This window comes from Piliocolobus tephrosceles, chromosome 16, assembly GCF_002776525.5.
Source record: "Piliocolobus tephrosceles isolate RC106 chromosome 16, ASM277652v3, whole genome shotgun sequence".
Taxonomy (NCBI): domain Eukaryota; kingdom Metazoa; phylum Chordata; class Mammalia; order Primates; family Cercopithecidae; genus Piliocolobus; species Piliocolobus tephrosceles.
In genome coordinates this window covers 44660485-44684640 of record NC_045449.1, presented here as the reverse complement: position 1 = coordinate 44684640, position 24156 = coordinate 44660485, and the positions used below count along the sequence as shown (strand labels likewise).

General features: G+C 42.5%; 1 protein-coding gene across 2 annotated transcripts in view; it reads left to right on the top strand.

Moving 5' to 3' along the window:
• The window catches only part of KAT7 (lysine acetyltransferase 7), a 40329-nt gene extending 21761 nt beyond the window's left edge, over positions 1-18568 (top strand). Inside the window, exons 7-15 of one of the 2 annotated variants that reach the window (XM_023204432.2) lie at positions 794-892; positions 5127-5237; positions 7413-7604; positions 10875-10964; positions 11188-11328; positions 12752-12845; positions 15476-15622; positions 16164-16270; positions 16873-18568. In XM_023204432.2, coding sequence (XP_023060200.1) covers positions 794-892; positions 5127-5237; positions 7413-7604; positions 10875-10964; positions 11188-11328; positions 12752-12845; positions 15476-15622; positions 16164-16270; positions 16873-16974 — 1083 coding nt within the window. In that variant the 3' untranslated portion in view covers positions 16975-18568. The remainder of the gene's footprint in view (positions 1-793; positions 893-5126; positions 5238-7412; positions 7605-10874; positions 10965-11187; positions 11329-12751; positions 12846-15475; positions 15623-16163; positions 16271-16872) is intronic. The other variant, XM_023204433.2, reaches the window with a different exon arrangement.
• The last annotated feature ends 5588 nt before the right edge of the window (positions 18569-24156 follow it).

The window sequence follows — 24156 nt, the reverse complement described above, 5'->3', positions numbered from 1 at the left end:
CATTAATTGGAAAACAGTTCTTGTTGCTTTGGTGGAGACGTCCATCCTTAGTTTATGTTAATAGTAAAACAAGTTTGTTTTCCTGAACCTGTATTTAACTGACAGTAAAGGTGATGGGGTGATGATAACCTGATTTGGAATTTTTAAATTGCCATATTCATGAAAAAATTAGCCAGGCGTGGTGGTATACATCTGTAGTCCCAGTTACTTGGAAGGCTGAGACAGGAGGATGGCTTGAGCCCAGGGGGTAGAGGTTGCAGTGTGCCATGATTGTGCCGCTGCATTTCAGCCTAGGCGACAGAGCGAGACCCTGCCTCAAAAATAATACAAATGAATAAAATAAAATTGCCATATGATTTGCAGTGTGGCTAGAACATTTCTGGCATTTTTTTCTCTTTACATTTTAAAAAACGTTTTGGTACCTTCTTTTTTTGTTTGTTTTTGAGACAGAGTCTCGCTCTGTCTCCCAGGCTGGAATGCAATGGCATGATTGGCTCACTGCAATCTCTGCCTCCCAGGTTCAGATGATTCTCCCGCCCTCAACCTCCCAAGTAGCTGGGATTACAGGAGCACACCACCACGCCTGGCTAATTTTTGTATTTTTAGTAGAGACGAGGATTCACCATGTTGGCCGGGCTGGTCTCGAACTCCTGATCTCAGGTGGTTGGCCCGCCTTGGCCTCCCAAAGTGTTGAGATTACAGGCGTGAGCCACCATGCTGGACCTTGGCACTTTAATTTTGAAGCTTAGCTTTGTAAGGAGTTTTCTTTCAGTTTTCTCCTTTTTCCTTTTAGGCACCAACAGAGAGGCAGCTTCGATACAAGGAAAAAGTGGCTGAACTCAGGAAGAAAAGAAATTCTGGACTGAGCAAAGAACAAAAAGAGAAATATATGGTGAGGAAAAGTTAAATATTAAATGAGCATGAACTCCTGCTATCACGTTTGATTCCTTTTGCTTTCTGAGCTTGTTCCTTTCAGATTTGCCATTTAGTATTCTCTACATGTGAATACCAAGTGACTCTTCTATGACACTTAGAGTTTATTTCATCCCCTAAAACTGAGTTGTTGAGAGTGGACACAGAAGGTCTTGGGAAAATGAAATACCATTAGAATTTAGATTTTAAAAAATTTGATCCTCTGGTTGTTCATAAATTTTACTTTCATCTTAAAGGGTTAAATTTACCCACTAGAACACATGCCATGGCACTGGAAACGTCTGTATGAAGAAAAATAGTCAACCTTAATAGTAGGCTGCTTATTTTAATGGGAAAATAGATTTCCTCCATGATTAAAAGGTATTAATTGGGTGAATATTCTATAATAGATATTCTTGTAGTATTTTAACTTTTTTTTCTAATTTTAGAAGTAATTATCTTACATTTGTAAGATAATTTAGAGTGATTAAGCAAAGTATATGGAAGAAAACAAATCCTACCACCTAAAAATAGCCACACTTAGTGTTTTTGGATATATCCTAGCTTTTTCACAATCCCTTATTTATGTAATTGTCTTCTTACTGTATGTAGCACTTTGAATTCTGTCTTTTCACTTAAACATCTTTTTTTTTTTTTTTTTTTTGAGACTGAGTCTCACTCTATCAGCCAGGCTGGAGTGCAATGGCATGATCTCAGCTCACTGCTACCTCTGCCTCCTGGGCTCAAACAGTTCTCCTGCCTCAGCCTCCCGAGTAGCTGGGATTACAGGCATGTGCCACCATGCCCGGCTAATTTTTGTATTTTTAGTAGAGACGGGGTTTCACCATGTTGGCCAGACTGGTTTCGAACTCCTGACCTCAGGTAATCTGCCTGCCTCGGCCTCCCAAAGTGTTGGGATTACAGGTGTGAGCCACCGTGCCTGGCCTTAAACATCTTTTTTAAGGAAAAGATTTTATTATAAATGTATTAATACATACTTACTACTGAAAATACCAAAAATATAGAGAAGAAACATTCCAATTAAAAAAAATTGTCCTTCAAGATACAAAGCACTGCTTAACATTTTGATGTGTGTTCTTTCACAGTCTTTGTCTTTTTCTTTTTTTTCTCTCTTTTTTTTTTGAGATAGAGTCTTGCTCTGTCACCCAGGCTGGAGTGCAGTGGTACAATCTTGGCTCACTGCAACCTCCGCCTCCCGGGTTCAAGCAATTCTCTGCCTCAGCCTCCCGAGTAACTGGGACTACAGGCACCTGCCACCACTCCTGGCTAAGTTTTGTATTTTTAGTAGATACGGGGTTTCACCATGTTGGCCAGACTGGTCTTGAACTCCTGACCTCGTGATCCACCCACCTCGGCCTCCCAAAGTGCTGGGATTACAGGCGTGAGCCACTGCGCCCAGCCTTTTATTTATTTATTTATTTATTTATTTATTTATTTATTTATTTATTTATTTAAAATTTTAGATGAGGGGGTGCATGTACAGGTTTGTTACATACATGTGTTGTGTGATGCTAAGATTTAGGCTTCTATTGATCTTATCCTGTCACCCAAGTGGTGAACATAGCACCTGATAGGTAGTTTTTCGACCTTTGCCTGCCTCCTCACTTTTGGAATCCTCGGTGTTTATTGTTCCCTTCTTTGTGTCCCTCCGTACCCAGTGGTTAGCTCCCACTTATAAGTGAGAACATGCTGTGTTTGATTTTCTGTTTTTGTGTTAATTTCCTTAAGATAATGGCCTCCAGCTGCATCCATGTTGCTGCAAAGGACATGATTTCATTCTTTTTTATGGCTGTTCTTTTAGGTTTTTTCTGACATTTTAGTTTTTTTCATAGAATTGGAATGTTTTCTTATTTAGCCATTAGATTCTTAAACGTAGGGCATGTGAATACTTACTCAGGGCATGGCTTCACTAAGACAAAAATATGCCAGACTATGTATAGTTGACCCTTTGTATCCATGGGTTTTGTTCCTGTGGATTCAGCCAACCACAGATCGGAAATATTTGGGGAAAAAAATGTGCGTTTGTACTGAACATGTACAGACTTTTTCTTGTCATTATTTCTGAAATAGTACAGTATAACAGCTGTTACAGGGCATTGACATCACATAAGTAATCTAGAGATTATTTAAAGTATACTGCTGGATGTGCCCCGGTTATATGCAAATATGACATCATTTACATAAGAGACTTGAGCATCCATGGATTTTATTATATGCAGGAAGGCTGGGGGACGTTCCTGGAACTCTTCCCCCAGGGATATCAAGAGATGACTGTATTTACTCTTTTTTTTTTTTTTTGAGACAGAGTCTCACTCTGTCACCCAGGCTGGAATGCAGCAGTGGTCCAGTCGCAGCTCACTGCAACCTCTGCCTCCCAGGTTCTGGGTTCAAGCCATTCGCCTGCCTCAGCCTCCCAAGTAGCTGGAGTAATAGGCATGGGCCACCACACCCAGCTGATTTTTATAATTTTAGTAGAGAAGGGTTTTGCCATGTTGCCCAGGTTGGTCTTAAACTCCTGAACTCAAGTGATTTGCCCATCTTGGCCTCCCAAGGTGCTAGGATTACAGGTGAGCACCTGGCCTATATTTACTTTTTTGACAGTCATCACTGTCTTAAATGATAATTTTATGAATAAGTGGACATAGGACAATGTGAGATGGGTTGTGGGGTGAATTTGTAGTTAGACCTTTACACCAGACTGTTGGTTTGTAGAGTGAGGGCTTTAGTAGTGGGCTGTAGGGTACCAGGTTGTTTGCTTGCCCCAGTCTTGCTCACTGTTTCTATCTGCAAACTGGTTAGAAGAGTAATAAGACAATGATACCATATTTTGAGTGATTAGTGCTAGGCACTGTGGTTGTGATGTTCCTTTGATCTTTTAAGAGTCCAGTATGATTGGTGGTATTTCCCGTATTTTATATACAGGAAAACAGACTGAGAGAGGTAACTTGCCCAAAATCATACAGGTAGAAAGAGTGAAGTAAAAGTTCCTAAAATTTTTAACCTTAACAAACATCTGCTCTGCTTTTCAGTAATTTGGGATAGGTTAGTAGGACCCAACCTCCTTGATTAAAATGCTGGCTAGGATTTTTTTCAAGCTTTTTTTTTTTTTTTTTTTTCAGTGTTCCTCAAAATAGAAGAAATAACTAATGCTTAGAACCCAAATCTTAGATGATAAGGGTCCAAATTTAAAAAGATTCACAGCAGATGGAATCAGATTAACCAGAGGAAATTTTAATAGGGATAAAGATACTGATGAGTGGTATCTTCATATGCTAATATGTGTGTGAAATCTATAGTGTTTTCCTGGGATAAGCCATCCACTCCACTTAACTACTATTATCTCCTCTTCTCTTGATGGGAGGTGGAGACTAGAACAGAGTGGGAAGGGCTAAAATCAAAGGCTTAAAAGGGAAGTTTCCTTTGTAGAATCTCTTTCCTGGAAAGGATTCTTGTAGTGACTGACATGGTAAGATTGGGAGATTATTTTGAGACTGGATTATTTTCACGCTTTTAATTTTCTATGGCTTTTCCCTGTCTTATTCTTGCTTAATATTTAGTAAGGCATTTTTTAAAGAGTCCAGCCTATTTTTCCTGAGCATGTGGACCGGAGTTTGAGGGTAGCACGCCTTTTGCAGACAGTGTAATGGTGGCTGGAGCAATTCAAGTGAAAGAAGTTACAAAGGACTACTTCATCCAGCTGCCCCTGCCCCTCCCTTCCTGCAGATTTTCTTTTGAGTCTAAAATCTTAGACACTAAGGCTTAGAGAATCTGGTTTTTGTTTGTTTTGTTTTCAAATCGAGGAGTATCCACCAAAACCTCCTTCCACATCTCAGGATTCTGGGAATTTGTAGTGTCTCTGGGTTTGTTGTACTTTATTTATTTGTACTGTCATGCACATTTTTACCTAAAGGAATGGAGGCATAGAGTTCTGATCCACGAAGAAATAGAAGAATGAAGCTCCCTTCTGGAGGTGTGGGAGCATTTCCTCTCCAGATTTACTGGGGTGGGTAGTGGGAGTCTTGTGGCATTAATCTGATAAGTAGTATGTCTTGTGCTCAATCCCTAGCACCTAGTATGTAGGCACTAAATAAATAGCTTATGGTTGTGTGGTTTGCATGGATTGAAGTGAAATACATTAAAAAGTTCTTAGAAGCAGAGAGTATCAGGGTGTCATGCTCTGGTTATTTTCCTAGGAACACAGACAGACCTATGGGAACACACGAGAACCTCTCTTAGAAAACCTGACAAGTGAGTATGACTTGGATCTTTTCCGAAGAGCACAAGCCCGGGCTTCAGAGGATTTGGTGAGTATTAAAACCTCCAAACTGAAGACCACTTGTGAAAGGTGCTTAGAATTGCCAGAAAAATGATTGCAAATCAGTTTGGTGGGAATTAAATGAACCTTGCGTCTTGAATCTCTTTCCCTCTCTTCCCAGCTGTCCGTGTTTGGAGACTAGCCTTTCCCTTTCAGATTTAAAACAAATCACCCCTCCTCCCTTCCTTTTTTTATTCCCTTCTTTCCACCTCAGCTCCCGGAAGTACCAGTTTGGCTAGAGCTGATGAGGCTGGATAAAACTATAGGCTCCCCTTTGTCTCAGCTGGGCAATTTGCAATTCTGAGAACCTGTAGCCTAGGAGAGACTCATCTCTGTTGTTTTCTTAATCCCAACAGGAACTCCCCTTTTGCTAGGTTTCCTCTGCACTAAGAATGAAAATAACAGTGAAGGGGAATAATAGAAAAGGCTTTTATATAGAATTAATAGAATTAATCTTTGACACAGTCAAGTTTGATACATTGGTTTTCCATTCTGTTATTTATTTAGAGCTAGTTTATACTGAGTTGCTGTCCTAGGCAGAATTTTTAACAACTTTTCTTGAAGAAAATTCTGGTGATTGGCTTTGCCTCTGATGTAACAGATTAAATGTGTTCAGGGAAGCTCAGTTTTTAAAGTGAATCTCATCTTCACCCCCTTCCCCCTTGTATTAAAAAAAAATTGTATCAAGTAGTAGACTTGTTGAGGTTTGCTGGCTATCTTTGGCTGGAATGGGCAGTTCCTGCTGCTAGTTTTCTCTATCCTGTTTTGTCATGGAGCGTTTCTGGTCTAGCGTTTCACAACTTTACACCTGGTTATACTTACAAATTATAATACTTTTGTAGCCAACTCAGAGTCATTGAATTTTTTTTTTTTTGTCCGAGACAGAATTTTGCTCTGTTGCCCCAACTGGAGTGCAGTGGTGCCATCATGGCTCACTGCAGCCTAGACCTCCAGTGCTCAAGCGATTATCCCACGTCAGCCTCCTGAGTAGCTGGGACTATAGGCATGCCACTACACCCAGCCCAGAAATATTTTCTGCCTTCTAGAGTTTAGATTCTAGAATTATCATGCACATTTCTTTTTTTTTTTTTTTTTTTTTGAGACGGAGTCTCGCTCTGTCACCCAGGCTGGAGTGCTGTGGCCGGATCTCAGCTCACTGCAAGCTCCGCCTCCCGGGTTTACGCCATTCTCCTGCCTCAGCCTCCCGGGTAGCTGGGACTACAGGCGCCGCCACCTCGCCCGGCTAGTTTTTTGTAGTTTTTAGTAGAGACAGGGTTTCACCGTGTTAGCCAGGATGGTCTCGATCTCCTGACCTCGTGATCCGCCCGTCTCAGCCTCCCAAAGTGCTGGGATTACAGGCTTGAGCCACCACGCCCGGCCCTCAAAAATATTTTTTAAAGGCCTACTTTTTTTTCTAAGTGAGCATTGTGGATATATGTCACAGAGATTCATATAGCTTTATAAAAGTTTCTGCAGATAAGTAAGGCAGATTCTAAATCAACTTTTTTGTTTAGTTTTAGAATACTTTCTAAGGGTGGGCAGTTTGTGATGATTTTCTTTATAATTCAGTTTGGTCTAGGCTGATAATGAAGTTTGTAAGGTCTCATTCTGGTGAGGCCCAGAATGTGGGAGGTAGCAGAGAAACCCCTCTTTTGAGACCTGTGCTCTGAGCAGTATGGGCAGTAAGTTTTCTGTATGCCTGCCTGATTTTTCATGTAGCTCTCTTTAATGTAAATTCTCATGGATAGAAGCCAAATCTGTCTGATTTTTTTATAGCCTAGCATGGTGGCATGCACACACGCTTTTAGAAACAAGACTATTTTTTTTTTAAAACAGAGTCTCGCTTTGTCTCCCAGGCTGGAGTGTAGTAGTGTGATCTCGGTTCACTGCAGCCTCTGCCTCGTAGGTTCAAGTGATTCTTCTGCCTCAGCCTCCCAAGTAGCTGGGAGTACAGTTGTTTGCCACCACACCTGGCTCATTGTTGTCTTTTTAGTAGAGGTGGGGTTTTGCCATTTCGGCCAGGCTGGTCTCGAACTCCTGGCCTCAAGTGATCTGCCTGCCTCAGCCTCCCAAAGTGTTGGGATTACAGGATCCATTGTATCCTGCCTGAAAGCAAAGACAATAAATTCTAATCCTCCTTTGACTTTTGATTTCTTGGCAATAGGAGAAATTAAGGCTGCAAGGCCAAATCACAGAGGGAAGCAACATGATTAAAACAATTGCTTTTGGCCGCTATGAGCTTGATACCTGGTACCATTCTCCATATCCTGAAGAATATGCACGGCTGGGACGTCTCTATATGTGTGAATTCTGTTTAAAATATATGAAGAGCCAAACGATACTCCGCCGGCACATGGTGAGTTGTCTTGGGTTCCTCTGCCTTGACCATGATGGCAATAAGCTGTAGGATCTCTAGATTTTGCCAGAGTGATTGCCTCTGTTCAGGCACCTTCCCAGTGGTCCTCAGCAGTGGGATGAAGGCATAGGAAATGGAAGGCCGCAGCTTAAGGTGGGGGGTAGAGCCTGAGGCATGGCTTGTGCTGGGTGCCACCCAGAGCAGCTGAGGGCCCTTACCCACATCCTGTCATGTACGTCTTCCTGTCTTTTGTTCTTGCTGCCTACTCCTCTTCATTTCCTCCTTGGAATATGAACTACCTCTGCCTACAGGTTTTGTGTGTCCCAAACTAGATGAAAATACAGACTTCATTCGGCAGAGCAGGGACAGCATGGCTCACCTTCATATCCCTAGCAACTAGTGTGGACAACTGATGCCCAGGAAATATATGTTGAATGGGTACACTTACTAATATGTAAGAGTGATCAGCCTGTGACAGATTATGAAAGTAGCAGAATGGGTCCTTTGGTGCCTTCCCCTCTTTTTCCTAATAAAACAGGTATAAGGAGTTGAAGCTGTTATTGTTGACAAATATGTTTACTAGATTTTTTGCAGCTTCAAAAAATCCCCTCTGTTACGGAATAAGAAGCTTTGTCTTAAGGGGAATTTCTGCCATGGAGCAAGGGTGTGGAACGGGAAGGAGTAGAGATTAGATTAGCCTTTCAGGCAGAGAAGCTTTTTTCTTTTTTTTTTTTTTGAGATGGAGTCTTGCTATGTTGCCCAGGCTGGAATGCAGTGGCACGATCTCGGTTCACTGCAACCTCCACCTCCCGGGTTAAAATGATTCTCCTACCTCAGCCTCCTGAGTAGCTGGGACTACAGGTGCACACCACCACACCTGGCTAAGTTTTTTGTATTTTTAGTAGAGACAGGGTTTCACCATGTTGGCCAGGATGGTCTTGATCTCCTGACCTCGTGATCTACCCGCCTCGGCTTCCCAAAGTGCTAGGATTACAGGCATGAACCACTGTGCCCAGCCCTCGTTCTCATAATCACAATATAATTTGGCTCTAAGGCCTCAGGGGTATCTCTTTTTCCTTCCCCTTCCTTTTTTATTTCCCAGGATTTCCATATGCTGAGCATCTATGATCCAGTCTTCCTGTGATTTCTGTCATTATACTCTTCTCCCCAGTTTGGTTGGTGATACTGCTTTTTTATGTTCCCAGTTCAGGAGCATGTGGTCTGCAGGTTCAGGGCCCAGAACTGTTGCTTTGACTCAGGTTCTGCAGGCCCTGGCACACTTGACTACATGGGGCTAGAGTCATGGAGGGGAGGTGATTGGCAGGAATTGGTAGAGATACCAGTGTACAGGGAATAATGGGGTCAGAAGGAGCGGCACTGACACATATGGCAGTTCATGGAGATAAAATGGTTTTACTATGTGAAAGCAGGTATTTTTATTGATGTGCACTGCTTACCATTTATGCCTTTTTTCTTTTTTGTTTCTGGTTGTTTAGTGACACTAACTGATGAAATAGCTAAAAGGGCAAGAAATAGTAATAGAAGGAGAAAACAAAGGGTCTGAATAAATCTGAGGATCGAATAAACATTATGAATATTTGATAATCTTCCATATTATATAATATAAAAATCAGATTTCAGGAAATACCTATTTTATTCCATGCCTGTTCTTATTCCCATTGCTTTAGGTGTGATCACTGAAATGAAGTGGTCTTCCTTTGACTTGGCTTCTGTTTCTAAACAATAATTGTTCCATGAGTTTGGTTATTGTTGGGAAGAGCCAGCATGAGTAAAGGGGTAGAGATAGGAACAAACTACAGATGGAATTTTCTTGGAGGGATTCCAGTTAATAAATATTTGGATTTACATATGACAAATTGGAATATGCTTCTTGAGTTGACAAAAAGATTCGCAGTAAAATTGCTTAATAGGAAGTGTTTCATGGGCCAGGTGCGGTGGCTAACACCTGTAATCCCAGCACTTTGGGAGGCTGAAGTGGGAGGATTGCTTGAGGCCAAGAATTTGAGACCAGCCTTGGTAAAATAGACTCTGTCGCTTCAAAAACCATTTTAAAAATTAACCAGGCGTAGTGCCATGTACCTATAATCTTAGCTACATGGGAGAATCTTTTGTGCCCAGGAGTTCGAGGCTGCAGTGAGCTATGATCGTGCTATTTCAGCCTGGGTGACAGTGACACCCTACCTCAAAAAAAAAAGTTTTATGTATCTATACTTTTTAAACACTTTTATTTTTTTTGAGATGGAGTCTCGCTCTGTCACTTAGGCTGCAGTGCAGTAGTGCGATGTCGACTCACTACAGCCTCCACCTCCCAGATTCTTTTGCCTCAGCCTCCAGAGTAGCTGGGATTACAGGCCCCCGCCACCACACCTGGATAATTTTTCTATTTTTAGTAGAGGTGGGGTTTCACCATGTTGTCCAGGCTGCACTCAAACTCCTGACCTCAGGTGATCCGCCCACTTCAGCCTCCCAAAGTGCTGGGATTACAGGCATGAGCCACCGCCCCAGGCCTTAAACTTTTTAAAATGTAAACCTTTTAAAGAATTCACCTAACAGCAGAATGCAGCTGACTGGCTGCATTAAAACAATTAGCACTTGAGAGTTAGGAAAAGGGGGTACTTCATGCCTCCTTGTGGCCAAGTGACCCTAGCTTCCTGCTGCTCAGCTAGGCTGCTTGCTTTTTTTTTTTTTTTGCCACAGGACTTTCTCTTAATTTCCTTATATAGCAAAGGCAATGCAGTTGCAGGGGAGAAGGGCAGACAGGTAGTGGTACATGGTTTTTATCATTGTGAGTGAGTTTTCTGATCTGAACAAAAGAAGACCATAATGGTTAGGTGGTAATGAGAAGTTATGGGTAAAGGTGAGAGTAAAGTACTTAGCCACCCTAAGCTGCTGGAAATAAGCTGCTTAAGAATTTCCTGTTGGCTTGAGGCATTTGGTAATAAGCAAGGGTATTGTTATTTATTTGACCTTTATGTAGTGGGTGATTTTAATCTCCTGGGCTAAAGCAGTGCCAGAATGTAATCCAGAGTACTTGTTCCAGATTGCTATAGAAGTGTCATAAATATATTCAAATGACTTTGGAAGTCTTTGTTTTATGGAAAAAAATCTATATTTTGCTGTATGTTCTCAACTTGTCCAAGTGTCCTGTAGCTCAGTTAACCACATTTGACCTGTCATTCCTTTTCCCTTTTGAGGAGCAGTCTTGTTGGGAGGCTTTGGTTCCCTAATGTGAATTTCATTGTCTCGCAGGCCAAATGTGTGTGGAAACACCCACCTGGTGATGAGATATATCGCAAAGGTTCAATCTCTGTGTTTGAAGTGGATGGCAAGAAAAACAAGGTAAAAAGTGGTGACTTTAGAAAGGAGTTGTAATGTTGTATATTCACAGGTTTCAGAAGGCATGTGTTTTTTCTCCATCATACCTTGTGAAGGATATAGAACTCTTCTTTTGCCAAAATACACAATATGTTTCATTAATATTTATGGTATGTTTGTGAATTTTAGGCCTTTATCTGTTTAGGAATCAGTGGCCCACACATGAACTCTGTTTCTCTGCTTCCAGATCTACTGCCAAAACCTGTGCCTGTTGGCCAAACTTTTTCTGGACCATAAGACGTTATATTATGATGTGGAACCCTTCCTGTTCTATGTTATGACAGAGGCGGACAACACTGGCTGTCACCTGATTGGATATTTTTCCAAGGTAAGCAGGATTTGGAGATTAAGAAGCCACTGGCCAGAGCAGGGTGATCCATGTTCGCAGCTGGGGGCTCAAATCACCGACAGGAAGAAGCTGTACTCTGGGCAATGATGACACCCCTTCCGTAAATTAAAAAAAAAAAAAAAAGGGCAAACCCATGTATCAAAGATTGTTTAATGAAAATACAGTTTTTATTAAAAGCTTCGGGTTAATTCTTTTCTGGAATTGTGGGCTGGAGCTGCCTATTAATAACTGGCCAGAGCCCTCCCTAGTAACCCACAAGCCAACATCTTGTAGTCAAGCCAACTCTCCTGGCTTTGCCTGCCTCTATGTTATCGGCTTAAAACCGGGAATATACTCCTTTTGCCTGATTGTTTAGCTGGGCTCCTTCTAGCACAGTCCCTTCAGTGATAACACTACTGCGCCTTTTAAAGACCCAAGGCCAGATTTTTTTTTTTTTTTTTTTTTTTTGAGACAGTCTCACTCTTGCCCAGGCTGGAGTACAGAGGTGTGATCTTGACTCACTGCACCCTCTGCTTTCCAGGTTCAAGTGACCCTCCTGCCTCAGCCTCCTGAGCAACTGGGATAACAGGCGTCTGCCACCACGCCCAGCGAATTTTTTGTGTGATTTTAGTAGAGATGGTGTTTTATACCATTTTGGTGAGGATGGTCTTGAACTCCTGACCTCAATTGACCACTTGCCTTAGCCTCCCAAAGTGCTGGGATTACAGGTGTGAGCCGTTGCGCCTGGCCCAAGGCCAGATTTTATGACTTTTAGTATAACAACTTTATTGAAATATAATTCATACACCATAAATTCACACACTGAAAGGGCACAATTTAGTTGTTTATAGTGTATTCACAGAGTTGTGCAATCAATCCAGTTTGCATTATCCTGAAAAGAAATTGTTAGCAATCACTCCTGTTTCCACTCAGTCCCTCTCAGCCGTTCTGTCTGTACAAATTTCCCTATTCTGGACGTTTCCTGCAACTGGAATCACACATTTTGATTTCATTCAATTTGATTTTTTTTTTTTTAAATCCCTTTGCAGAATGGAGACTTACTGTGTTGTTTCCTTCCCTTCTCTTCCAGTAGGCAGCTCCTTTTCAAACATTGCATTTAAAATGGGCTTCTATATACTGAGTGAGGAGCCTTAACCTTCTTGCCCTGCTCTGTGGCTGTCAGGAACCCAGAGTCAGCCCCCTTAAAATGAAACTGGAGGTCTCAGCTAGGGAAATCCTGGGATGATTAATGGCTTTGGCCATGATAAGGGGTGTGGTTATAACAGCTGTGAGCCTGACAGCCACTCCTTGGGACTGGTTAGCCAGATGTTTTGCAAGCAGCCTTATTTTATATCTGTGGAAGTGCTGAAACCTTTGGTTTCAAATCCTCCTGACGTGTTCATCTGTTTGCTCTTGATTTTAGGAAAAGAATTCATTCCTCAACTACAATGTATCCTGTATCCTTACTATGCCTCAGTACATGAGACAGGGCTATGGCAAGATGCTTATTGATTTCAGTAAGTGAAACTGCTAAGTCATTAGTTCCATAAGGCAGGGACCATGTGAATATTGCTGTTTGTCTTTTTGTCCTGTGGTCTCTGCAATTCCTGGAATGTAGTGGAGGTACATGGATATTTAATAAATGAATGAACAAGTAGGTAAAACCTGAACATTGTCATTCTGCCTGATACACATTGACCGTTGAAGGGATACAGGACTTCTCTTTAATGGGTAGGAAGTACAGAGGATGATAAAGTGAGCTCTTTAGGATTATCCCAGTTTGAGACTTTTAAACAGCACATACATGCATGAGGCTTAAAATCTGTTCCTTGATGCTAGGGATTTCACTTTTGTAGGGACTTGTCTAGAAGTAATCCATGTACCCAATGGACCCTTTGCATAATATACTCTGCCCTCATTAATTGTGCATTCTGTGTTTGTGAATTTGCTTACTCACTAAGTTTTATTTGTAACCCCAAAATCAATCTTAACATTTTTGTGGTCATTCGTGAACATGCACAGAGCAGCCAAAAATAAGAGTCATGGATGCACGCATTCCCAGCTGACTTCAGAGTTTTCAGCTCTTATACTGTAAACAAGTTCATTTTCAGTCTGTGAATGCCACACGGTTTTGGCCTTCTGTTGATTTTAAATGGCCCCTATGAGTAGTGCTGATGTGTCTGGTGTTCCTAATCTCAGGAATCCTGGGGCTACCTTACACTAATCTCAGGAATCCCGGGGTACCTTACAGAGGTTAGATCGCTTTCTTCAGGTGAATTAGAGAGTTGCTGGCAGTGAGTTCAATGTTAGTGATGTCAACAGTGTATATTAAATAATGCATTTTTAAACAGAAACATAAAATAAGGTTATGTATTGATGGTTGACCAATATGTGACCAGAGGCTTGCAGGAACCTAACCCTCCCTGTATTTCTCCTAGTAGCAATGGTTCAGTGTTCACTAATTCAGGTTCTCAGTGACTTTATGAAACATAACTGCTGTGAATAACAAGACTCCACTGTGTGTTATTCTCTATTTGATGTCCACTGTCAAAGGACAGGGTATATTGTAATCAAAATTGGAATTCCTAGAATTAGCCTTCCAAGCCTTCTTTCTTTCTTTCTTTTTTTTTTTTTTGAGACAGAGTTTTGCTCTTATTGTCCAGGCTGGAACGCAATGGTGCGATCTTGGCTCATTGCAACCTCCATCTCCCAGGTTCAAGCGATTCTCCTGCCTCAGCCTCCCGAGTAGCTGGGATTACAGGCATGTGCCACCACGCCTGGCTAATTTTGTGTTTTTTTAGTAGAGATGGAGTTTCTCCATGTTGATCAGGCTGGTCTCGAACTCCCGACCTCAGGTGGTCTGTCCACCTCGGCCTCCCCGAGTGCTGGAATAACAGGTGTGAACCACCTTGCCCAGCCACGTTTTTTCATTTTTAAGTCATCTGAGAAGAGATGAACTAGAAAGTGACATAAGAGGGGAACTATATATCTTTGAATAGGTAACACTGTTCGTATAAACTTGATTTTATAGAAAGTTTGAAGCATTAACAAAAGTATAATAAACCCTCCTATACCCATCACCCGGCTTCAGTAATTACTGTTTTTTGGGGGCAGGGGGGCTAACTTCGTTTTACCTATACTTTCACCTGCCATTATTTTGATATTTCTAAAAGATAAGGTCTATTACACCTTAAAAAAAAAAAGTCCTTCATATCATAAATTGTGATACTCAAATTTCCCTGGTGTGATTTTGTTCTTTTTTTAATACTTAGATCCAGGTAAAATTGATAGTGAGATTGAGAAATATGGCTCATAATTCACTTTCAGTCTACAATTTTCCACTCCCATCTTTTTTTTCCTTGCTGTGTTTTTGTTGAAGAAAGGAGGTTAGTTGTCTAAAAAGATTCCCCAGATTATAAACTTTGCAGACTGCATCTCCATAATGTTGTTTTGTATATTTTGTATAAATTGAATGTTAGGTGTTTAGACTTTACAACTAGAGGCTTCATCATTTGGGTTTTTTACACCCCTCCCCCCCACTGTCTCATAGGTGGTACTGAGCCAATCTGTTTTCACCATTCAAAGATTTAAAAAATATTAAAAAACTAGGTAATGAAGTGGCTTCACATTTTTTTTCTGTCTCCCTTGTTTCCAACACACACCTATAGAGAACCATTGTTATCAAAATGATTAATAGTGAAGCCTTCCAGAGTTCTTTTAGTGCCTATTACAGTAGTGCCCTCCGTATCTGCCATTTCACTTTCTGCAGTTTCAATTACCTGTAGTCAACTGCGGTCCAAAAATAGGGGAGTAGAGTACAATAAGATATTTTGAGAGACAGACAACCTTCACATAACTTTTATTACAGTATATTGTTATAATTGTTCTGTTTTACTATTACTGTCTTCCTGTTCCTAATTTATAAGTTAAACTATAGAATAGGTATGTGTTGATAGGAAAATACATAGTATATATAGGATTTGGGACTATCCACAGTTTTAGGCCTCCACTGGGAGTCTTGGAACACATTCCCTGGAATAAGAGGGGACTGTGCTTCTTAAGCCTTCTTGCATATTGGCACACTGTTTTTTGCTATTAGGATAAGATCTAGTGCTGCTAGAAAAAGTCTGTATTTGTTCCCTGGCAGGTTATTTGCTTTCCAAAGTCGAAGAAAAAGTTGGCTCCCCAGAACGTCCACTCTCAGATCTGGGGCTTATAAGCTATCGCAGTTACTGGAAAGAAGTACTTCTCCGCTACCTGCATAATTTCCAAGGCAAAGAGATTTCTATCAAAGGTTGGTTTTTGACTCCTTGGAATGGTTGATTGTTGCCCAAGAAGTTAACTCTACTGGGTGTTGTGTTTCCCCTGAATATGAGAAAGGAAGGCCAACTGAAAATGGACCACTGCAGAGACCCTCACTGAAGTTGCCTAGGAATCCAAAACATTTGGCCCCTGGGAATGGTTATTAATTGGCTTCTCAAATCCAGAGTTGCTAACACTAATTCTTATAAAAGTCAAGAAGAAAAAGTTCAGGTCTTTTGGTTCATCTTTCTGAGAAAGACATCCCTGTGTATTTATGCAGGGGTGGAACAATTTAGTTTGATCTATATTTGGCCCTGATTTCTAAGGGGCCAAGAATAGCTTCTTGCTGTAATATCCTTCTGTAGTTATTTGGACTGGTCAAATGAATACTTTGTAAACTCCTAAACAGATTGGGTTGAGTACAGAAGATTCTGTTCATTTGGATTTCCTTTAAGGGAAAGTAGACCTTGGCTGGGGGCAAAGGGGTGGGAACCTGCACTTTGGTCAGGTTGTCAGTAGCTCTTCTGTTTCAGAAATCAGTCAGGAGACAGCTGTGAATCCTGTGGACATTGTCAGCACTCTACAAGCCCTTCAGATGCTCAAATACTGGAAGGGAAAACACCTAGTTTTAAAGAGACAGGTAAGGTTTTCATCAGCAGCTTGCTCATTGCTGGATGTCCTTCAAGGCTTAGCAGAGCAAAGTAGGGGCCTTAAGACTCAAGAGAACCTTCCCTTAAAGGAGTTTGGCTACATGCCCCTTTTATTGGGGTCTCGTTTCTGTAGCTGGCAGTGATGCCTGCATTGCCTTATCCGTATCAGAAGGTTTTGGTAAGCTCCTGTCTCAAATTTGGATGACACAAGTTAAGCAGCTCCAGTTAAGCAGCTTTATGTTGTACAGCACTTCTGTCATTTGATGATTTTCTTACATGGGAGGAAATTGCCCATCTGTAGAGGAATCTTCACAAATGCTGTCTCAACTCATACTCACTTCTAATTTTTTAAATTGTTTCATACATACAATAAAGGTAGGTGAGTGATGATGTTCATTTCTCACTGAGGGTAAAGTAGGAAGAATGGATTAGATAGAAAAGTCGTTTATAAGTCAAAAGATAGTATTTTTTTATACCCTGATATGTTGTTAAACCTTTGGCAATTCCTTCTTGGCGGTTAGTTATTTTGGAGTCTATGTAAAGGCATCTGAGTTGAAAGTATATAATCCTTTTTCCCATTGTTCTCCCCCAGGACCTGATTGATGAGTGGATAGCCAAAGAGGCCAAAAGGTCCAACTCCAATAAAACCATGGATCCCAGCTGCTTAAAATGGACCCCTCCCAAGGGCACTTAAAGTGACCTGTCATTCCGAGCCAGCGAACCCCAGCAGTAGGAATCCGTACCCTAGGGATCTGTCTGTCATTTCTGTTGCTCTTGTGATTGGCAAGTACAGTATCCTTTGGGAAGGCCATCCCCCTCAGGACTGTCCTGGCTCCGACCTTTGTGTACACTGCAGACGCTGGTTCTGAGGAACTGTTGTTTCGGCCTCAGTGAGGTTGCCTGGATGGGATCTGTATTAGACTTGAGTGCAGGTCTCTCAGCACTGACCCAAGGAGTTCTGTTATGGTACTGTACCTGTCCAGTCACTGGTTCTCTCCTCATGTCCTCTTGCCCCATGAGGTTGTGTTGTGTCTTCTAAGCGTGGTACTAGTGCTTGCCGCCTGGTCACCAGACCTCCAAATATGGCTGCCACCACCAGGACCTTTCCAGTTACTCCTTATATGTGTGTTCTATGGAGGGGCAGGGAAGAGGTGGCACTTGTGAGTGTGTGTGGATTGGCAGGGGATCCATTCACTTTGGGTTTCATCTTGCTTTAAATTTCTTTCCTTCATTTTGATTAAGAGACCTCTTTTTGATCTGTATTGGGCTAACCAGAGCCAAATACTTTTGAAGAGTTTCCCAGGGACTAGTCTTGGTAATAGCATATAATTGATCTGAATGAGATGGAGAGAAGAATGAAGAGGTGGTAGTTCTGGGTTTGATTTGAATTCACCTGTGGGCAGTGGGCAGTGTCTTGGTGAAAGGGAGCGGATACTACTTTTTGCCTCACCGTAAAGTACCCACTAGTAAATATTTCCTTCTCTCTTTACTCCCAGTCCCTTTTTATGTTTGCAGGTGCCAAAGTAATATCCACTTCTCCCTTTCATGCTGCATGTTAACTGATTAATTATACTGCAGAAATCTTTTCACCTCCACTAGTCTGATACAGTACATCTTTACTTCTGTATACATTGCACTGATTCTGTCTGAATGCCCTGGGAGAAGTTGAAAATGATTGAAAGTGACTTTCGTATCTCAGCCCATGACTCAGCAAGGCAGAATAGCCACCCCTGCCAAGGTTTGCTTCTCTTTTCAACAGTGCCTCACCCTCCCTCTAGGATTAAAGTGCTTCTGCCCTTCCACAAACTCCTCCTCCATTTCCTTTTTGGGATTTGTCACCGTCCTTCTATTCTCTGGTCTTCTATTTTTGGTGTTGTTCAAGTGAAGGAAGAGATGTTCTCTCTAATTTATCTGTAGCCCATTATAACCTGCTATCTTGGGGCAACTTTTGATGTATGACATGTCACCCTTCCCAACTTGGTCTCCTCCAACATGCTGTCTTCATGTGGAGCCCTCACCACAATCCCTGACTCCGGTCATTTGTGCCTTTCTCTTGTCATCTCTGTACACTACTAATATTCACTGTGGGTTGGGGGAGCTAATTTTAAGCATGTTCAGTGGCAGCTCCCCTCCAGTTTCAGTGTCACTGTTAAAATTTATCCAAAAGCAACTTCACTAGGGGTTTTCTTAAGGGGTAAAGGCCTTTTACAGAAGCTAAACCCTTCCCCACATGTGGTAGAATGTGCTCTTCTATATCTACTCCTCAATAAAGCATGTTCTCTGCTCAAGTCTGTTTCATCTGGGGGCTCTCATTTATATATGAAAATGATGCACACAATCTGCTACTCATAGTAAATGCACTTAGGATTTGCTTTGCCTAGCAGTACACTGTTGAGGGATGTGGTTTGTGGCTATGGAACGTTTTTCCCCGTGATGCAGGCTGTCTATAAAGATCAAGGGAGTGCTCACTCTGAACTTATCTAGATGGTGGCACAAATTTGATCTGCCTCACTTTGGTTCCAGCTAATCAGTATACATAGCAATGATTAGTCAGTATTACCCATTCTTTCACTAAGTGCCATTTTTCACTGATTTTAGGGGCAAAGGAACCAATAGGAAGTTAGGATATATGGGGGTACAGTTGATGCCTATGGGAGATGGGAACAGATATCCCTTCTCGTTTCCAAGTTCATTCACCAGTATTGAGCAATGAATGTCACATCTAATTATTGACTCCCAGGTTGAAATGATTATTTTTGAAAATAGCTGCATTTTCCTGTAAGATATACCCAGCACAGGAAAAGGGTGCCTGAGCACTTACCTCTGTATGGTGGAAAGGAGGAGGCTGGGAATTGTATGTGCTGGAATGGTGTTGCTCACTGTGACCAGTAGTGGTGAGAACCCATACAGTTGAAGTTTTTTACACAGTTCTGATCCCAAGCCTCCACTCGCTTTGCCATCCCACTTTACTCACTGAAAAATGGAAGAATTTATTATCTCATTTAAACCCCCACAGGTGTGGGAACAGACTTCCCTTGGCAATTTTGAGTAAGACTATCCCATTTCACTCCCCCCCGGCTTTTTTTTTTTTTTTTTTTTTTTTTTTTTTTTTTTGAGTCAGAGTCTGGCTGTGTCACCCAGGTTGGAGTGCAGTGGCCGATCTCGGCTCACTGTAACCTCCGCCTCCCGGGTTCAAGTGATTTTCCTGTCTCAGCCTTCCGAGTAGCTGGGATTACAGGTGCCTGCCACCATGCCCAGCTAATTTTTGTATTTTTAGTGGAAACAGGGTTTCGTCATGTTGGCCAGGCTGGTCTTGAACTCCTGACTTCAGGTAATGTGCCCACCTTGGCCTCCCAGAGTGCTGGGATTACAGCCGTGAGCCACTGCACCCAGCTTTTAGCTCCCTCTTATCTGCGTAACAGAAGCTTAGCTGCTTAAGCTCCTTTATTAGAAGAGCAAAAGTCTGAAGTTATTCCTGAAACCTGCTCAATGGAAGTACCTACTCTTATTTCTGGAGGAAGAGAGCCATTTGCCAAAGGAGACCTGGAATCCAAGGTGGAAGTAAGCCGCGAATCCAGAAACTTCAATTCTGGTCTGTCTGCCTTGATGGCCCGCACCCTCCCCTCTACCATTTGCTTTCACAACTCTTTTTGTTTCCTTAATGATGAATCATCCTCTCCCTTCTAGTTGGATTTCTTTGTTATAGGCACCCATGTTTCTAATGGCTTCCATTACAAGGATAATAATGAAACTGGTGAAAACTTTCAGGCAAAGGGATTGATTTTCTTTTTACATTTTTTCTTCTTATTGTTTTTTTAATTATTAACCAACTCAACTCATTACAGTAAAAAGGACTGATTTTTAAGCCAGCCATGATAGCTCTGTAATAGTCTGTAATCTCAGCACTTTGGGAGGCCAAGGTGGGCAGATTGCTTGAGTCCAGGAATTTGAGACTAGCCTGGGCAGCATGATGAAATCCCAGCTCTACAAAAAATAGAAAAATTAGACGTGGGCACGTGCCTGTAGTCCCAGCTACTCGGGAGGCCGAGGCATGAGAATCGCCTGAACCCAGGAAGTAGAGGTTGCAGTGAGTCGAGATGATGCCACTGCACTCCAGCCTGGGTGACAGAATGAGACCCTGTCTCAAAAAAACAAAAAGCAGAATTGATTGATGTTAGTTGGCTTTACAAGCAGCAACTTTAGGGGGCTACAGAGCTAAACCAGGAAGCAAAAGATATACCTCATGCTGGCATTGTTTCTGATTTAGGATAGTAAGCATTGTCCCTTTACTTCTGTGGTTTTCTTCATTCCTCACCACAGCACGGTAAGGTGGATATTATAGCCCTCTGCCAGATGAAAAATTGAGGCTTATAGCGGTTTTGCTGCTGTGTGAGAGCAACAGAATGAGAGAGCCTTGCTTCCCTGAGTCCAAATCCCATACTTTTGGCATTGTTACCATGAGGTCTGGTCATCTGATGCTTCCATGCTATTTTCCCATTTCTTATCTGTGGATAATGAGTCATATTAAGTAATTTTTTTTTTTTTGTAAGACGGTGTCTCGCTCTGTCACCCAGGCTGACGTGCAGTGGCGTGATCTCGTCTCATTGCAACCTGTGCCTCCCGGGTTCAAGCGATTCTCCTGCCTCAGCCTCCCAAGTAGCAGGGATTACAGGCACCCACTACCTCACCTGGCTAATTTTTGTGTTTTTACTAGAGACAAGGTTTTGCCATGTTGGCCGGGCTGGTCTCGAACTCCTGACCTGAGGTGATCCCAAAGTGCTGGGATTACAGGCAGGAGCCACCGTTCCCAGCCAAGTAAGTTTTAACAGTGTGGTATAACCTTTAAATGACAAGGTGATGCTTTTGACTTGTCCTCTACTTTGATTTGTCCCGATTTGTCCCTATAGTTCTGAGTGGGTCAAAACAAAGTCTCAGGAGCTGCACCAGGATCAAGCAGCACAGCTCGGCTGTGATCCTTTTACCACTTTTTTCTTCTGTCCTGTGAGACTCTGATTAAAGCACTGGATTTTAAAAAATCACCCTTGTAAATACACATTTGTCTATAGTTGAGGAAATTGTGCCTTTGAAGTCCATTCTTGGACATGGAGTTAAGAAACCCTGGTTTGAGCCGGGCGCGGTGGCTCAAGCCTGTAATCCCAGCACTTTGGGAGGCCGAGACAGGCGGATCACGAGGTCAGGAGATCGAGACCATCCTGGCTAACACAGTGAAACCCCGTCTCTACTAAAAATACAAAAAACTAGCCGGGCGAGGTGGCGGGCGCCTGCAGTCCCAGCTACTCGGGAGGCTGAGGCAGGAGAATGGCGTAAACCCGGGAGGCGGAGCTTGCAGTGAGCTGAGATCCGGCCACAGCACTCCAGCCCGGGCGACAAAGCAAGACTCCGTCTCAAAAAAAAAAAAAAAGAAACCCTGGTTTGAGAAAAAGCCCCAGTGAGACAGCAGGAATCCTCTTACCACACAACCCCTCAGCTAGTTCTTAGTGTGCTCAGGCTCAAATAACCAATCCCATCAAGTGAAATGAATGGCAGCAGGGAGAAGGCCTGGCTCACTGAAGCTCTCGGCATTAGTTTCCTCTACCTCATGTGTCTCATAGGTGCACATATGTACAGCATATCAAGGTGTTGAATGTCATGAGAATAAAATATGAAAACTGCTTTGCTGAGTGATAGTATGTGATGTGTGCTAGGACTTCTAGAAGCCACCCTTTGCTGTTCATTGGGATCATGGAATCAGACCTCAACTGGTTTTGCCTCAGCACTTTCTTCCACAAAATTATGTGTGACTGCCTCCTCCAGACTGTTTCCTGCTGATAGGGGCAGTTTAATAGTCTTCTTCCTGTGTGGTATCTGCAACAAAATCCCAATGAATGTCACTAAGAAGGAAACAAAGGATTACCCAGCGATGAGAAATGTCCCTGGTGCCAAAACATCAGTTTGCCCCTAACCTCTTGTGCAATACCTTTAAGTCCAGGTCATATTGTTACCATTTGGGGGTTTGGGGATTTGTTTACTTGTGCCCAAGAGTGGAGAAAATAACCTGTGCGATTGCACAACTCTGGCTCCATGGTTCCTCACAAATGTTCCATGTGAGGTATAAACATCTTTATCCTCGACAAGTCATGTTCATTCCAAGAAACCCATCTTTGTTCTTAATTGGGCATTTGTTTCTGGAACCAGCTTACCGTACATTCAATTCCAAAGTTATCAGAAACCTACACTCTTATCTCACAAATTTAGAGGTATGGTAGATCATCTCCAAAGATGGCCACCAGCAATTGCTCTCATCCTCTGTGCACATGCTCCTTCCAATAAGATCTATTTTTTTCCTCAGTGTGGGCTGAACTTGTGACTTGTTTTGACTAATAGGATGTTATGGAAGTGATATTTTGGTAGCTTCCACTTTTGTTCTTGAAAATACGCTGACATGTTTTCAAATGAGAAGCTTGGGCTAAATTACTGAATGGTGAGAGACGATGCATAGGAGAACCAAGGTGCTCTAGTCTCACACAACTAAAAGCCCAGACTTGTGTCTCTTGAAGGTTTCAACCCCGCCAGACTCCCAGCTGAATGCACCCTCATGAGTGGCCCTTGCTGGTACCACATGACACTAAAGACATCTAGCTGAGCCCTGTTAACCCAGAGAACTGTGAGAATACTGTTTTAACCACACGTTTTGGAATGGTTTGATACATCGCAATTGAGAAGTGAAACAAGGGGACTTTGGAAACTGAAGGGCTGGAATTCAGTTTGCCCCGTAGGTTGATTGGAAGCCAGATGTGCCTAGAGGAAGGCGGCTACCACCTTGTGCAATTCCAAGGGACACTGTTTATGTTCTGTGTAAATGGCAGCCTCAGACAGGTCACCTCGTTTGGTTATTTATCGTGTCAGCTGTCGGTCAAATTGCTTCTGAGGTAACTGGCTGGCCTTGGAATTCTTAGCCACCTCCTTAAGCGATCAGGAAAACTGAAGAATATCCTTCTGTATGTATGTATGTATGTATGTATGTATGTATGTATGTGTGTATTGATTGGTTTATGAGACAGGATCTCTTTCTGTCACCCAGGCTGGAGTGCAATGGTACAATCACAGCTCAGTGCAGCCTCGCCTTCCCAGGCTCCAGCGATTCTCCCACCTCAACCTCCAGAGCAGTTGAGACCACAGGCATGCACTACCATGCCTGGCTAACTTTTTGTATTTTCAGTAGAGATGAGGTTTCGCCGTGTTGCCCAGGCTGGTTTCAAGCGGAACTCAAGGAATCAGCCCACCTTGGCCTCCCGAAGTGTTGGGATTACAGACATGAGCCGCTGTGCCCAGCCTTCTTCTGCCGTCAAGATACTGCTCATCACTTGCGTGCTCCAGAATTCATGTGGCTTCTCATTGCTCAGTGGATTAAGTTCATGTTTATCCTGGCTTTCAAGTTTTTCCGTAAGCTGACTCAACCTACACGTATCTTTCATCGTTCCCTTACACATAACCTCAACGTGCAACAGGATTAGTCTATTATTCCCTTTCTTGTATTTACTGAGAAAGCCTCCACTTCAACGTTCCATGAAGTGTGTTCCACTAAATACCAAAGTATAGGCAAAAAGTTCTGTGGTCAAATAAATTTGGAAGACACTGAGTGTTTCCAAAGTTAGTATCAGGCCATTCATGGTGGCTCACACCTGTGAGCCCAGCACTTTGGGAAGCTGAGGTGGGAGGATCACTTGAGCCCAGGAGTTTGAGACCAGCCTGGGCAACACAGGGAGACCTAATCTCTACAAAAAAATTAGCTGGGCGTGGTGGTGTGCACCCATAGTGCCAGCTACTCGGGAGGCTGAGGTAGGAGGATCACCTGAGCCCAGGAAGTCAAGGCTGT